Source organism: Phacochoerus africanus, chromosome 5 (genome assembly GCF_016906955.1).
Source record: "Phacochoerus africanus isolate WHEZ1 chromosome 5, ROS_Pafr_v1, whole genome shotgun sequence".
NCBI lineage: Eukaryota > Metazoa > Chordata > Mammalia > Artiodactyla > Suidae > Phacochoerus > Phacochoerus africanus.
This window is the reverse complement of record NC_062548.1, coordinates 108,105,068-108,121,944: the sequence shown is the minus strand read 5'-3', so window position 1 is coordinate 108,121,944 and position 16,877 is coordinate 108,105,068. Positions and strand designations below refer to the sequence as shown.

The following is a 16,877-nucleotide window of genomic DNA, read 5'->3' as shown; positions in this document are numbered from 1 at the left end:
TTTAGTTGTGTGTAATAGAGATGTTATTCTATCTCTCAGCAGCTAAATGGTAAAGCAAGGCCAAGTTCCTGTCAAGCCTGCCTTTTCTATAAAAGTAGGTCTCTTGATCAAAATAGTATAAGCACACTCTTAACCATGACTCAGTACTGCCTCCTGTCTACTCCAAGGACATTGTCAAAATCATTGCTATATAATTTTTATATTTCTTTTGGAAGAAGCCATGTTCATTGCTTGAGAGATTAATGTTCTGTTACTCTAGATATTTTAAGTGCTTTGCTTGGATCAAGCCAGATGACCAGAGAGCCAAATTCCTGGACCTGGTGTTTTGGCTCCTGATTTAATTGCTCTGACTGAATGGTGCTTTAGCATTGTGTTTACAGTCATTCAGTCAATAATTATTGCCACACAGTGCTCTGGATACTGAGCTTGATCATAAGAATAGCCCTATTTTATAATATGTTGAGGATTGTGCATTACATAGTATCTCTATTATGAAGATCCAAGAAGAAATTCCTCATGTGTCAGTAGCAAGTAAATACATGCTTCTTCTAAGCAACAGCTTTATTTTCATCTTAAAGATCTTGAGAGTTTTATTGATGATGCTTGTTTCCTTTTTTGCTCTGGCTGGTAGGAAGCTCAAAGGTAAATTTTATGGCCTGCTTTTAGCATCAAAACAGAATTTAAGTACTCAGTTTTGTAAATAGGCCTCAGTTGAACTTCATTTTCCTTTCCTCAAGATTTTCCTTCCTTTTTTTCAACTTTTTATGGCCTCACCTGTAGCATATGGAAAATCAGAGCTGCATCAGAGGCTAATGCCATAGCCTCAGCAATACCTGATCCAAGCTGCATCTGTGAGCTACGCCACAGCTTGTGGCAATGTCCAATCTTTAACCCACTGAGTGAGGCCAGGGATCAAACCTGCATCCTTTTAGAGACAATGTTGGGACTTTAATCTGCTGAGCCACAAATGAACTACTTTTTAATTTTCTTGATGACACATATTCCAATACTGCTTCCAATATCATTTGGAATGTGGGAAGGTAAAAATTCATTCTTGGAGTTCCCATCATGGCTCAGTGGGAACAAATCTGACTAGCATCCATGAGGATGCATGTTCAATCCCTGGCCTTGCTCAGTGGGTTAAGGATCCAGCATTGCTATGAGCTGTGGTGTAGGTCGCAGACGTGGCTTGGATCTGGTGTTGCTGTGGCTGTGGTGTAGGCCAGCAGCTACAGCTCAAATTTGACCCCTAGCCTGGGAATCTCCATACACTGCGAGTGCTGCCCTGAAAAGACAAAAAAAAATTCATTCTTCATTCATTGTGTGTTTGAAACTTGAATTCATCGGTAAAATATTACTTTTACCTTTGGCTTTTTTGTTTCTTTTTCTTTTTTTCCTTTTATAGTCACACCTGTGGTGTATGGAAGTTCCCAAGCTAGGGGTTGAATTGGAGCTGCCGCTGAGGTTACGCCACAGCCACGGCAACACCAGAACCAAGCCCTTCCTCTGTGACCTATGCTGCACCTTGCACCAAAGCTGGATCCTTAACCCACTAAGCAGGGCCAGGGATCAAAGCAACATCCTCACAGAGACAACATCAGGTTCTTAATCTGCTGAGCCATGGTGGGAACTACTGGCATTTTTCTTGATGCTAACAAATACGTTCCTTTTTTTCCCCTTCCTATAGAGTATCATCATCTACACTGGCTAAAATGACTAGGAAGGTTCTCTTCTTCCCATCCCCCCATGTACACATAGAAACATATTAATAAAAATCTGAGTTTAAATTATAGATCAGTATTAATATCACAAAACTGTGCTACTTCATGAACTGAGTTTGCAGAACAATTTAAAAGCAAGTCCTGGAGTTCCCATTGTGGCTCAACAGAAACAAATCTAATTAGTATCCATGAGGACACAGGTTCGATCCCTGGCCTGATTCAGTGGGTTAAGGATCTGGCATTGCCATGAGTTGTGGTGTAGGTCACAGATGCAGCTCGGATCTGGCGTTTCTGTGGCCTCGGCCAGCGGCTACCGCTCTGGTTCGACCTCTGGCCTGGGAAACTCCATGTGCTGCGAGTGTGGCACTAAAAAGACCAAAAAAAAAGTTTTTGGTTTTTTTTTTTTTAATAAATAAATAAAAGCCAGTCCTTTGGAGTTCCCCAGTGGCCCAGCAGTTAAAGATCTGGTATTGTCACTGTTGTGGCATGCGTTTGATCCCTGGCCTAGAAAACTCCACATGCTGCAGGCATGGCCAAAAAAAATTAAAATTTAAAAAAATTTTAAGAAAACCAAGTTCTTCTGATATTGTGTGTCCTGCATCTTTTACTAACCTGGTCATTGATGCATGTAGACATCCTGACTACAGTGGTTTACTTGAAACTAAATAAAAGAAAAATAACGACATTTCCAGAGAGTTCCCCTGATTGGTGTAAATTTAACTTTGTCATCTCTGTCTGCAGTGCTCATTGCAAGAATGATGATTTAAAGGAACAAAAAGACCTTCATCTATAAGAGCAAAATTAAATGTCCCTTGTGCAGTATATTAACTCAGGCAGGGAAATGGTCTAATAGGTCCAGTGAGTTATCAACAAGTTTATGAAAAGTAAACTATTTTTGCTTAAAGCATGGTGAACCAGAATATCAACCAAGAGACCAAGCTCTTGATTCTGGCTTGATTTTTTTACCAGGACACTACTACACCAGTAAGTAGAGGCATATACTTTGCCATAGTCTCCTGTTTGCTAGTAAGCAGGGAGCTAAGCCTCATGTTTCTGCTTCAAAATATTATAAGAGCATATAGGTTAACATTAATCAAAATATTTTTAGCAGTCTAATTTATTTTTTAAAGTCTAGATAAGAATTTTCTTATTTTCTTGAGTAGCTAGAATTAGCATCATCCTGCCTAATTATTAACCTCACCCTAGTATTTCCTTTGCTTACATCCATCCCTAAGAGCTCTGCCTTCTCATAAGAGCTTTTTGAATCCACGTTAGACTTTAATCATGTTTTAGCCTTAAAGTATTGGGCAGCAATAAAAATAAGTTTCTGATCTCTATTTACAGTGTAAATTAAAATATCCTTAAAAATTCTGGTTTAGGTGATAAATGCTTATCATGTTTTGTTTCCTAGACATGGGTCACCTCCAGGTAGATTACAGAGACAACAACAGGCTGCATTCAGGTGAAGATTCTTCGCTGGACTCCATTGCCTCGGTTGTGGTTCCCATAATAATAGGCCTCTCTATTATAATAGCGTTCCTCTTCATCAATCAGAAGAAACAGTGGATACCACTGCTTTGCTGGTATCGAACACCAACTAAGGTATTGTCCTGACAAAGTTTCAACCTCTTGAATGATCAAACTTTCCTCAAGTTTTTGATCAAGACTTTCCAAAGTCTGCATGCTTCTGTTTCCTTAAATTGCTTGATATCTGCTCTATTAGCCAGTGAAATTTTCCTTTGCTCTTCATAGCCTCAAATGCACATTAAGCTGTGGTGATGAGCTATATACCATTTGCCCAGGGCTGGATCAGTCACTGGATGAATTCTCCATTTCCACTGGTTAATGAATCCTGACCTTTCACAGATCCAATTTCCTGGATTTACTTTAGAGTTTTCAAATAAGCAAACACCCCTGAGTCATTGTTGTTTATATTAGAGATTAAAACCTGGTCACCTGGTATTTCTCAATTATCTATCCACTCAGAATTGGGAAAGGAAAAAAAAAAATCACAAGCGCAGGGAGGGAACACTCAGAAAAGGACAAGAGGAAAGCTAAAGATCATGAGTGTGTACCAAGTCCAGAGGACAGGGAGATGCGTCACAGCCAAGCAGACAGGGCAAAGCTAGCAAAGGATGAAGAGATTGTGTAAAATAATCCCAGACAGGATGGAGAGAGGCAGATTTCATCTTGAGGGAAAAGAGTATGTATCTGTTGTCAATACAAACACAAAGCACTTCAATCTCCCTATTTATAAGGCAGGAAAGAATTCATTTTCATGAAGGGAAATCACAGATCTTTCCAAAACTGATGCTTTTTGCAGTCTGGTTTTTACTAAAGAAAAAGCCATACACCCTTAAGAACTATAAACAGCCTATTTATCATCCAGATAACCCTTTCACATAAAAGTCCTGGCAGATAGTTAACCTGCCTCTGATTTTCTTTTGACAAGTATGCACTGGGCATAACCTCTAGGCAGGGCACATGCTGGGTCAGGATACAGAGCATGCAAGACATGGTTCCCCCCTGCAAAGCTGGGCTGGGGCTGCTCATAGTGTGTGTGGATGCCTGGATATGATGGGCTGGACCGACCTGGGATGCTCACTTTGCAGCCTGAGTGATTTACAAGTGTCTGTTTATCTTAACATCTATCTACCTGTCTGGTACCTTCCACTCACCCATCGGCCCTCTTAAGCACTATTCTGTACTTGAAAGATTTGAAAATAATGTCACTTCAGTATTGTCTCAGTTCCTTCATCTCCTCCCTGTTTGACATTTCACTTGTAAACAGTGTGTCAGTATCCCTCATACGTATATAGTTGGCGCTCGAACAGGCTGTAAACCCCACATCGTCTGCCCGTCTGTGTGCTGTAAAGCTGTTAGCTCACCCGAATGAGGTCCTACATATGGGTTGATTTGAGTGCGTAAGGCTAATGCTTTGTGGATTTTCCCTCTTCCCATTAAACAGCCTTCTTCCTTAAATAATCACCTGGTATCCGTGGACTGCAAGAAAGGAGCCCGTGTCCAGGTGGACAGCTCCCAGAGGATGCTGAGAATCGCGGAACCCGATGCGAGGCTCAGTGGCTTCTACAGCATGCAAAGACAGAACCACCTACAGGCAGACAACTTCTACCAAACAGTGTGAAGCCAGGCAACTTGGATGAGGTTTTGAAAGACAGAAAAACGACTAAACCTGCTCTTAAAAGTAAACTAGAATTTGTGCACTTGCTTAGTGGATTGTGTTGGATTGTGACTTGATGTACAGCGCTGAGAACTTACTGGGATGGGCTCTGTCTACAGCAGTGTGCAGAACAAGCATTCCCACTCTTCCTCAAGATAACTGACCAAGTGTTTTCTTAGAACCAAAGGTTTTCGAGTTGCTAAGATGTATTTGCTTGTAATATAGCTGTAGAGATACTTGGGGGCGGGGACAGTGAGTTTGGTTGGGGAACATGGGTGGGAGGGAGGTGTTGGGAAGACAAACTGGTCAGCTTGGCTCGGAGAGAAATCCAGTCAAATAAAAGCAGTCCAGTGGCCCAGAGGGTATTTTTCCTGTTGCTTGGAAGACTGCACTGGTTGCTGCAAAGCTCAGGCCTGAGTGAGCAGGAAAACAAAAAAAAAGCTGCCATAGCCACCTTAGACTACCAGATAAGTGCATCAGAACCTTTCGATAGCCATCCCAGGCCTAAAGCCACAAGCTTCTTTTCTATCCAGTCAGTAGCTGCAGTAGGCGGCAAGGAAGCCAGAGAAATGGGGTAGCGGCATTTCTCTAAAGCAGGTGATTAAGGATATATACAGTTATACTTTTTTGCTGCTTTCTTTTTCTTCCAAGCCAATCAGCCAGTTCCTAGCAAAGTCAGCAAATGAATGAGACCCAAGTCGTTTCTTGATGTGAGCACTGGAGCTTTTCTTACAGCAGCATGGCAGGAAGGAGGAGAGGGCGAAGGATGCCAGGCATTTCCAGGGGCTATACCTCCTTGTTTGTTGTTGCTTCGTTCTGTTCTGTTGTTGGTTGTTCATAGTTTTTGTTGACGCTCTAGCTTAAGAAACTTAAAAAAAAGACTGTTTGGGGATTTTATTTTTCCTTATATACTGATTCTACAAAATAGAAACTACTTCATTTTAATTGTATATTATTCAAGCACCTTTGTTGAAGCTCAAAAAAAATTATGCCTCTTTAAACTTTAGCAATTATAGGAATATTTATGTAACTATCTTATGCTTCAGAAAAACAAAAGTATTTGTGTGCGTGTGTATATAATATATATATATACATATATATTTATACACATACAATTTATGTTTTCCTGTTGAATGTATTTTTATGAGATTTTAACCAGAACAAAAACAAACAGGCATTCCATATCAATGCTTTGGATCACTTACAAATTTTTGATTAACACAAAAAATCTCATTCTACCTGCAGTTTAGTTGGAAAGAGATGTGAGTATGTGTGTGTGTGTTTGTATGTGTGTGTGCACATGCCCTGAGCAGTCAGCATCACACCTGCTATGGAGAAGGTATTCCTTTACTAAAAATCTTCCTCATTTGGATTTGCTTTTGGTTCGTTTTTCAATTTGCTTACTGGCCAGAGACATTGACGGCAGTTTATCTGTATCACTAATCAGCTCCTGGATTTTATTTTTTTCAAACAACTGTTTGAAACAACTACTGGAATATTGTCCATAATAAGCTGGAAGTTTGTTGTAGTTTGCCTCAGATATAACTGACTGTATACTATAGTGTTAACTTTTCAAACAGCTCTTAGCACTTTTATACTAATTACCCATTTGTTGCATTGATTTTTCTTTTAAAAATGCTTGTTGTGAAAGACACAGATACCCAGTATGCTTAATGTGAAAAGAAAATGTGTTCTGTTTTGTAAAGGAACTTTCAAGTATTGTTGTAAATACTTGGACAGAGGTTGCTGAACTTTAAAAAAAAATTAATTTATTATTATAATGACCTAATTTATTAATCTGAAGATTAACCATTTCTTTTGTCTTAGAATATCAAAAAAAGGAAAAGAAAAAGGTGTTCTAGCTGTTTGCGTCAAAGAAAAAAGATTTATTATCAAGGGGCAATATTTTTATCTATTTCCAAAATAAATTTGTTAATGATATGTTACCAAAATAGATTTACATCAGCCTGATTAATATAAAATTTTTGTTGACAATTAATCCATTCCTGGCATAAAAAGTCTATCCAAAAAATTGTAAATGCTTGCTTTTTTTTTTTTTTTTTCAATCATGGCCATATTATGAAAATACTAACAGGATATAGGACAAGGTGTAAATTTTTTTTATTATTATTTTAAAGATATGATTTATCCTGAGTGCTGTATCTATTACTCTTTTACTTTGGTTCCTGTTGTGCTCTGTAAAAGAAAAATATAATTTCCTGAAAAAATAAAATAGATATATGGCACTTGGAGTGCACCGTAGTTGTACAGTTTGTTTTCTTCAAAAAACAAGGCTGTAAAAGAATTACCTGTAACTTGTTTCTGGGCAGCCGGTAAACACTTTGAATCTACATCATACAGTGTCACTTTCAAAAAAAGATCCTGTGTCTGAGGGGAGGAAGATGAATTGTCCTTTTAAGATTGTCAGCTCCATGAGCCTCCAGCATCACAAGCAGCCCCAGTGCTTCTCTCAGAAGACATGCCTCTCCCAAGGAATACATGTAAAAAAGGTGCACCCCACGTCCCCACCCCAGCCCCCAGGAGGCTAATCAAGATTTCACCAGCTCACACGCTGTAGTGATGGACTGTGTGTAGAATGGTAAGGGGACGAATCCGGCACTGTTAAGGGAGGTGGGAAAAAAATCAAAAACTCAAAAATAAAGCTCTCAAGCGTGTATTACCTTTTTTCCCCCCAACATTTATTAAATGGGGTTGACTTGATTGGAACTGGCAAAAGTGTTTCATGACTAGTGATGTATCCATGAATGGCTGTTTCTAGAATTAGCACTTTAGGAGAACACACAGGCATGAATAAAATACAACACAGTAAAAGGAAATGGGCTGCGACAGCATACAGTTTCTTAAGCACCTTATCCTTGTAAAGGACACTTCTTCGCAGACAGGTGAAATGAAACATTTAACCCTCTAAAATTAAACAATACAAGATTCTGAATGGCATCCTAATGGTTAAAATTTGAACAATGGTGAAACACACAGCAGCCTCTAAAATCAGTCATCTCCAAGTGTTAGTTACTAAGTATTAAAATAATGCATATTCTGGTTTCCCTTCTTCCAAGAACAACCCAGGTTTCAGTCTCTCTGGACAATACTGGTAGGTAATATTTATACTGACAATTCTCTTATAAAAAAAACCAGAGTTGGTTCTTGCCATCACCAAAGAATAGCTATAGTATAAATCTCTCAGTGCTTTAATCTAGTTCTCAAGTGAGTGCAGTTTAGATCTAGAAAGCCATAAAAACTCAGATCGGCGTACCATCAGCTGATGTAAACTCTAAACTGCACATGGACAATTAACATCACTCCCCCTCTATAAAGCTGGAGAAGAGTTCGCAATTGTTAGCATTTAACGAAAAACCATCTCTAGAATTCAAAATAGTGCCATATTTCTCTTCGTTGATAATATAAAGAATTAGGACATGATCTAGTAATACTGAATCACAAACCCAAGTTCAAGTGTCCTGAGTTTCCAATAGCAGGAAGGTAATGGTAGCCAGCTTTCAGAATAATGCTATAGGAAATATAGCTTGTAGTCCACAAAAGATAAAGCTGTTCCTGAAGGGATGCTGTGCTATGTAGGACATAGAACTAGAGGAAGAAAAAAAAATTTTTTAATATATCAATGTGTATTTTGTATACACTTACACAAGATGTATATATATTTTATATGTATATAAAGACACCATTCCATAATGAGAACTAAACATTAATGCAAGAATCTATAGTAGCATTTTAAGGTTTTAAAAGGCTATATACCCACCAATGAAAAGTTTTCTCAAGACACATGTATTAGAATTGCCCAGAAATGAGATACCAAAAGGCCATGTCTCTTAGGGTAATCACTTAGAGATAAGCCCATAATGTTAGCCCTGTACCATGAGACTTGTAACACAGCAAACGGCTCCCTGGTGAAGCCAAAGATGGGTCCAAGTGTCTGCACATGATTTTCTCCCTGTCTAGGACCAGCACAGCAGCAGCCAGAGCTACACTGCAGCCTTGGGTACAGCTGTTGAGGGCCGGAATGGCAGCAGGCTGCAGTGGGGTAGCTAAGCAGGTGTGAGAAAGGGAAGCCTAAGTAGCCCATACAGCACCCATCCCATCTTTCTCAGGCCAAATAAGGCCATTTTTCTACCTTCTTTCACTTCTCACTTCCACATTAAAATGAAGGTGGTATATTTAAGCAGCCAAACCATAGTCACTGGCATTGACAACAAGGACAAAGTCCCACCAAGAGAGTGGAAGGAGAGTTCTCCCCTGGGAAGCAATACCCCCACCCAGGCAAAATGTTCTACTGGTCCCTGAGGGAGAGGAAACCCTAACTGGATGTGGATTTCCAGGATGGGTGGAAAACAGCATTTTAAGTCACATTCCGTCATCTCCTTCCCATGCAGGTGAACTCCTCTGAACGTTACACATCCCTCTTCATTTTCTCAGACTACAGAGTCACTCTTTAGTCTGAACCCCAGCTTGTTTTCCACCCAGTCCTCATAATACAAAGCCAAGACAAAACCACAACACATGCCCACAAGCAGCTCACCAGCAGCAGGTACTGTCTAGCTAGACCTGGGCTGGCAGAGGGAGCCAGGGGCCAAGCACAGGGAGCAGCATTGGAGGCATGCAGGGCAGCGTCAGTTACAGTGCTGGGTTTTCAGGGGAAAAAGTAAATGTCACTTTCCCCTGGAGCCCTCTATTTTCTAGGTCATAAAATCCTCCCATGCAGTCCAATGACAGAATAAGCTTCCGAAGTATTCTCTAGCTATTTTATCTTTGGCCCTCCTGGTGGTGCCCTAGGGACCCACTAAAATTAGAAATCAAGACATGTTCTTTATGTGCATCTCATTCCTGATTCACATCTATAAAAAACAAACCTCAGAACAATCCAGCTTTTCAAACCAATGCTAGCACAACACAAAAGCAAACAAAGATGTCAGGTTTACAAAAAAAAAAAAAAAAAATGAATGTAACAGGAAGAAAAAGCCCTCCATCAGAAAAACAGAGCTTATTAAAAACCAAGCATGCCAATTTCACCTTTTCTACCCTCCTGTTAACCTACTAATGGCTACCCGCATCAGGTCTCTTACAGGTAATACTTATGTACGCATGTTGTGCTCCCAGCTATCCTGAAGGCTCCCCCTTTGTGAAGCTATGATTGAATAAAAGTCCATCTGAGTTACCTAACATCTCAGAAATCAGCTAGTTGTTCAGCTAGCAACTCAATGGAGAAGAGCGAGAACCCAAAGAAGATAAGTGTTACGAGAGGAGCACTGCTCTCAAAATTGGAGCCAACACTACAAAATGCATTTTATGATGCTTTGGAGATCTGCAACCTTAAAAATCTACTTTTTATAAAATAATGTCTCAGTTCCCATTGTGACGCAGCAGAAACGAATCCAACTAGGAACCATGAGGTTGCAGGTTCAATCCCTGGCCTTGCTCAGTGGGTTAAGGATCCAGCATTGCCACGAGCTATGGTGTAGGTCACAGACGTGGCTCGGATCTGGCGTTGCTGTGGCTGTGGCATAGACCAGTGGCTACAGATCCGATTCGACCCCTAGCCTGGGAATCTCCATATGCCAAGGGTGCGGCCCTAAAAAGCAAAATAATAATAATTTCATTGAAAAGTATTAGTTGTGTCTTTAATAAGTTCTTCAGGCCCTCTATCATCCAAATTTGGTTCTTTCCTTAGCAAAATAGGTAAGCTCAGACAAGTCTCAAATGATCTTCCTCTGCCTCATCCCTATGCCCATCCTGTACAAGCCTGATCTTGCTCCTAACATTTACGGGCTCATTCTCCACTGCTCTGGCTCTATGAACATCTATTCTTTCCCTCTCTCTCTTCCCCTCCCCTCCCTGTCCCTTAGCCCAATGTCTTTCATATTCCCTTTGGGACTGTTAACTGATCTGACTGTTGCCTCTTTCACCCATCCTTATCCTTCTGTTGTCAAGATGGCAGGAGTCACCTTTTTCAAACCCCTCCTGGTGTCAATGCCTGCCACATAATTATGGCCATGTCTCCCTATTTCCTTCATTGCCTTCTTCAATGCCTATAATTTAGCTGTGGAAATTACTTACAGCCCTGGACCGCAAATAAAAATTAAATTTTACACAACCATACTTTATAATGTGGAGAGCATAAGTCAGTCATGTAAATACCCTCATCCTGCAAAATAAGATTAATGTAAGTTGTGCATTTGAAAGTTACTCTTTAAATCTATTAGCAAGACAGTGCATCTACTGACTAATCGAAACTTTCCAACTACTGCACATACACTATCTAAAACTCACCTTTCAGTATATAATCAGTTAACAAGCTCGGAACTTTTTCACTATCCTCTTTCATGGCACGAAGAACTACAAAATAAAGGAGAAAGAAAAAAAGAATTTCAGATTCAGGTAACTTCCATCACTGTAGCCTTCATCTCAATTATACAGTATAACCAACCCATGTAAATTGATTTTTTCTGGATAAGAGAATACAAACACAAATGTTTAATATTTGTTATAGTTTAATAAATCCTCATTCAGGTAAGAATATTCCAGCTATCTCAGAGCTGTGTCCCGGATTTAAAATTTCTAGACAGTGGAGGCAGAAAAGAGGAACTGGGTTATTTACGTAGAGCCCCGGGTTGTCACCATAAATGCCAGCAAGCAAGTTACCATAATGTGCATTTCTGTAAGCTCTGGGGAACAGAAACTTGGTGTTGTGGATCTCATTAGCTGGAGAACCTCTTAGGTTAATGAAGAGTTAGCTGTACTCTCCAAAGGGCTTATCTGTCAGCCTGCTTGGAAACTTTTAAAGAAGAAACCAAAATGAAGAATAGACTTCCATGAAGCACACACCCTGCCAAGCTGCCTGATCCTTGATACTACAGAGGAATCTGGGGGACTTAGCCTCATCCTAAAGAGAATCTTTGACCATCTGATCTCTAATCAAAGACAAAACAGAAAACACAGCGACTAGTCTAGTGTTTAAAAAAACATCTAGACGGGGAGTTCTCTTTGTGGCTCAGCAGCAACAAATCCAACTAGGATCCATGAGGATTTAGGGTTCAATACATAGCCTTGCTCAGTGGGTTAAGAATCTGGTGTTACTGTGAGCTGTGGTGTAGGTCACAAACACAGCTCAGATCCCACATTGCTGTAGCTGTGGTGTAGGCCAGCAGCTGCAGCCCTGATTGGACCCCTAGTCTGGGAACTTTCCCTGTGTCATGGGTGCAACCCTAAAAAGAAGAAAGAAAGAAAAAAAAAAAAAGGTCTAGACCACTCAGGTTCAGATAAACCCACATGAATACCGTCCTTTCACCGCGACTGCCCACACAAACTCTCCAGAGCACCCCAGGGAAAGGCCTCACTATTCTCCCCCAGATGTACAAGACAACCCAGTGTAACTGTAATCAGCCTTCCTGGGTTAAACCCTGGCTCTGCCACTTCCTAGCAGTGGGACTCTGAGCAAGTTACTTAACCCCTCAGGGAACACACTTCCTCATCTGTAAAATGAGATTCATCATTAGATTTGTCACAAAGGGCTTGTTCTAATGTGAAGTTACGAATTCAGATGTAAAACCGTGCCTGGCACAAAATTTATGCTATGTCAGCATTACGATTATTAACACGACTAATAGTCTAATTCTTATTACTATTTTTTTTTGTCTTTTTGCCTTTTTTAGGGCCACTCCCGAGGCATATGGAGGTTCCCAGGCTAGGGGTCGAATCGGAGCTGTAGCCGCTGGCCTACGCCACAGCCACAGCAACGCAGGATCCGAGCCGCATCTGCGACCTACACCACAGCTCACGGCAACACCGGATCCTTAACCCACTGAGCAAGGCCAGAGATCGAACCCGCAACCTCATGGTTCCTAGTCGGATTTGTTAACCACTGAGCTATGACGGGAACTCCATCTTATTACTATTATTGTTGCACCTCCAACAGCTTTTACAAGGACGGCTACACATCTAAACACTATTCATGGGACTTTCCCCGTGGTGAGGGTGGCAGGGGCTCAGATTCTCCCCAGTGTTTTCAGGAGATAATCACTTTTTCGAAACTTTCAGAGTCAAGGTCATCCTTCCATCTACCGTCTCACAGTGATCCCATCCTCATAACTACATGAACGTGGACACTCGTTCACACGCCCTACACACGTTCCCTCACCCCCAAGCCCCAAAATCGTTGTCAGTCTACAAAGACATTATCTAAAAATCAGCTAGGACATTTTGCCATGGGAATTATGGTAACTTTGGTTTGGCCAAGTATATGTTTGTCCTGGATCTGAGAAGATGATGTCCCCTCAGCAATTCCCGGCTTCCAGGCAATACTTATGTTCCCTTCTTAGAGAAATATTTAAACTTGGTATTTCTGCTTCCATTCACATTCTAGATTTCAGTTCTACATAAAGTCACTTATCAAAAGCCAATGTTATTAAAAAGTATGGTAGACTGGGAATTAGGAGATGCAGCCCTGTAACTAACCATGCTCCTGTGTGATCGTGGACACTTGATAACTTCGTAAGTTTTCTGGAAACGTAGAGGGCTGGCCACCCATTTAGTCTCTTAATTCTTTATTTTAGACAAGCTGGCACCACGGAAGTATAACATGTTTTGAAAAATGATGGAGCATGATGATGTGAGAAAAAAGAATCTATATATGTATGAGTAACTGGGTCACCATGCCGTAGAGTAGAAAATTGACAGAACACTGTAAACCAGCTATAACGGAAAAAAATAAAAACTATTATATGTTAGAGGAAAAGAAAAAGTGTTTTGCAAAGTGCTCATCACCAAAGGAAAGAATAAAAGCTTCAGGTTAGCCGACTGGCAGCTTACACCTAAGATACTCTTTTCTTTTCCTGTGCTGCCCCCACCCATGCCTCTATATTCTCAGTTTCCAAGGTCAGTATCATCAACATCCACTCACATGATGCTCTCTAATTAACAATCATCACAAATATTTACAGAGATCCTGTTGTGGCCCAGTGGTAACGAACCCAACTAGCGTCAATGAGGACGTGGCTTTGCTCAGTGGGTTAAGCATCTGGCGTTGCTGTGGCTGTGGTGTAGCCAGGGAACTTCCATATGCCACAGGTGCAGCCCTGAAAAGACAAAAACAGAAAACAACAAAAAAACCACAAATATTTACAATCAGAAAGAACCTAATAGATCAGCAAATTCAATCCCTTCAAGAAAAACAAGGCTGAGTGATTGACTTAGGCCAAATCACACATACATTAATTCATTTACCATGAGGTAAAGAGAACAAATATTTTAATCCTCATTTTCCTCTGTGACCAAGAGTAGGTAAATGACTTCCAAGGATATCCCTGTGAATAACAGAGCTAGAACCTGAATTCAGTTCATTTATGGCTATCACAGACATTCGATATAATGTATATTACATCAAAAAATTAATTTAAAATGCAAGCCCCTTGATGGTGGAGTATTATTGTCTGCTTTGTTCACTGAAGTACCCCAAGTGCCCAGAACATGGCCTGGCAGAGTAGCCCCTCATTAAAATATTTGCTGAATGAGAAAATATTCTTAAAATATTACTATCGATTTATTCTACTTATAACTTCTTACCTTGGGTTCTACATTCCCAAGAAAGGAAAGTGTTTTAGGCCACAATTCTCCAGAATCTTTCCCATTGAGTTACTAACAGTCATACTAATAAAAGATCCACGAAGCAATAATTATTTATTAATGGCTCTGCTCTTACATATACAAGATGTGACAGAAAATTATCTTTCTTCCCCCAAAACTTCAGCTTGTAAATATTTCAAAAGGTAATAAAAACAGAAAAAAAAAATACAAATCAACTCTAGATTTAGTGTTGTATTTGTCGTCACAGCCATTTATGGTTTCATTCTCGAAAGAATACACAGTGATATTCATCATTTACTATCCCAAATTGACAAAACAAAACAATAACAACAAAACCAGCCAATTAAAATCAGTATATATACAATCAGCAAATATAAACAAGGTAACAGATTTTGTCTTGGCTTACTTTTTGTTAGTATTTGAAGATCTTCAACAGAGGGTGGTCCGTTCTTTTTCTCATAAGGAATAACTGTTGTCAAGTACTGCCAAGTTAAAAAAAAAAAAAAAAAAGTCACTGAAATCTGAATTACCTTCTCTGCAAAAACTTGATGTAGTTACTAGCAGGTCTGTTTTACAACATGAAACAGAAGCCACTTTAGTAATGAACACATGTATCTTACTATCTCAGCCAAAGCTCATTGTTTTTGCCCACCTCTATTTCACACAAGCTCAATATTTACAGAAATATCTACTCTTCTGCCTTTCAGTTACTGAAAGTTTCACAGGAGTAGATCTGTCCAATTTGTTCATTTTGAAAGGGAAGTCTTATCTAACCTTCCCCTTAGATTTCAACACATTTTTGAAATGATAACTTAAACTAAAAGCATAACCATTCTGCATAGCAAAATAGTTCCCAATAATCAATTCTGTTTCAGACCATTTTCTTCTAGTTGAACAAAGTAGTCACATGGATATCTTCTGACAACTTTAGGAACACATACCAGCTTTCTCTAGACGCTAACCAGGACACACATACCCAAAGAATTTGAGGTGTTATTACTATTATTACTTTCAATTATTGTGTAAGTAGTTATAAACGATCAAAGATATTAAAGGAAAAGAGAAAACTGAAAGGAGAGACAGGTCTAATAAATAGTGAAAATTCATGTCTGATGGAAACAAACTGCCTCGTTCACTATGTGAAGGCTCACAGGTATCGGTTATATCCTCTATAACATCTCCCATGCAAGCAGAATCTAAAAATTACTATTCAGATTCTATTTTGACCACTCCACCAAAAAAAAAAAAAAAAAAAAAGGACAATGCACTACAGTTTGCATGTACCTGTCTAAGGTCATGGGTGTTCTTCCTTGGAATCTCTCTAGACCCACCCATTATTTGGCCTCCTCCCTGAATCTCAGTTCTGTTCCTAATCCTCTTTGAATGATATTATCCCACTCATAACCCAAAAACAAAACAGAACTGCTTAACAATGACTGGTTCCAATGAATTGTTCAATCTTTAAACAGCTTAATTTCTGCCATCTTTTTGGTGTAAGGCATTCCCAAGGTGACACACAGTTGTATAACCAATTATGTTTCTGTGTAGAGAATATACAAGGAGCCAGAAACATGCCCTCCTGGGGCCTCACTAATAGCATGCACGCTGGGCAACTTGGAGAAGTGTCAGGAAGCCAAGTTCTGGCACGCACACTATCTGGATACACTTTCAGCCCTTCCTGCCCTACACCCATGTGTTGGGTCAGTTGGAAGTTATCCTGCCATCTTGTAGGTTTGAGAGAGATGAGAGGCAACAGAATAAAAATTAAAAAAAAAAAAAAACAAAAAACACCTCAACCATCCCTTCATGGAGCCCACTTATGAGCTACAAATGTCAGCATGAAAGATTATTTTCATGTTGATTATTTCCCTTCTTGAGGAATTCACAACTAGCTGCAGGAAAAACATAGGTTCAAATGTCTTCCTCTGATAAAACTGCCTCCAAACTGCACTCTGCAGACTTCCTCAGCCTTCACTTAAGAGCTGAACTGAAAAGTTTTCTTTTTGAAGGGAAGGTTTCAATTGTGCGTGAAGGTTTCAACTGCGAAAAGTAATTTTAAGCACACTCCATGTAGATGTGTTTCCCATGCTCATGACATTCCTTAAATCATTATATGTTTTAAAAAAAAGTTAACAAAAGCAACCACTACACATTTGACTATATATTTATACCCATGTATGATTTTGGATCATGTCTTACGCCTCATTCAGCAGACAACTGAATTGGCTGACCACGTGATACATCTTAAAAACAGATGAACTGCATTTAAAAGTAGATGGGATACACTGTACAGACATTTTGACCTAGAACTCTAGTCTAAAAGATGCCAACATCTGGCCTTCGATCCCCCCAAAATAAGA

At 39.8% G+C, this 16,877-nt stretch overlaps 2 protein-coding genes across 5 annotated transcripts in view; one reads left to right on the top strand and one right to left on the bottom strand.

Moving 5' to 3' along the window:
* Positions 1-7,164, top strand: part of CRIM1 (cysteine rich transmembrane BMP regulator 1) — a 202,513-nt gene extending 195,349 nt beyond the window's left edge. For all 3 annotated transcript variants that reach the window (XM_047782289.1, XM_047782291.1, XM_047782290.1), the window contains 2 exons: positions 3,133-3,323; positions 4,690-7,164. In XM_047782289.1, coding sequence (XP_047638245.1) covers positions 3,133-3,323; positions 4,690-4,866 — 368 coding nt within the window. In that variant the 3' untranslated portion in view covers positions 4,867-7,164. The remainder of the gene's footprint in view (positions 1-3,132; positions 3,324-4,689) is intronic.
* Positions 7,165-7,560: 396 nt separating this feature from the next.
* Positions 7,561-16,877, bottom strand: part of FEZ2 (fasciculation and elongation protein zeta 2) — a 45,988-nt gene continuing 36,671 nt past the window's right edge. For both annotated transcript variants that reach the window (XM_047782292.1, XM_047782293.1), the window contains 3 exons: positions 14,924-14,999; positions 11,206-11,271; positions 7,561-8,508 (listed from right to left, as the gene is read on the bottom strand). In XM_047782292.1, coding sequence (XP_047638248.1) covers positions 8,492-8,508; positions 11,206-11,271; positions 14,924-14,999 — 159 coding nt within the window. In that variant the 3' untranslated portion in view covers positions 7,561-8,491. The remainder of the gene's footprint in view (positions 8,509-11,205; positions 11,272-14,923; positions 15,000-16,877) is intronic.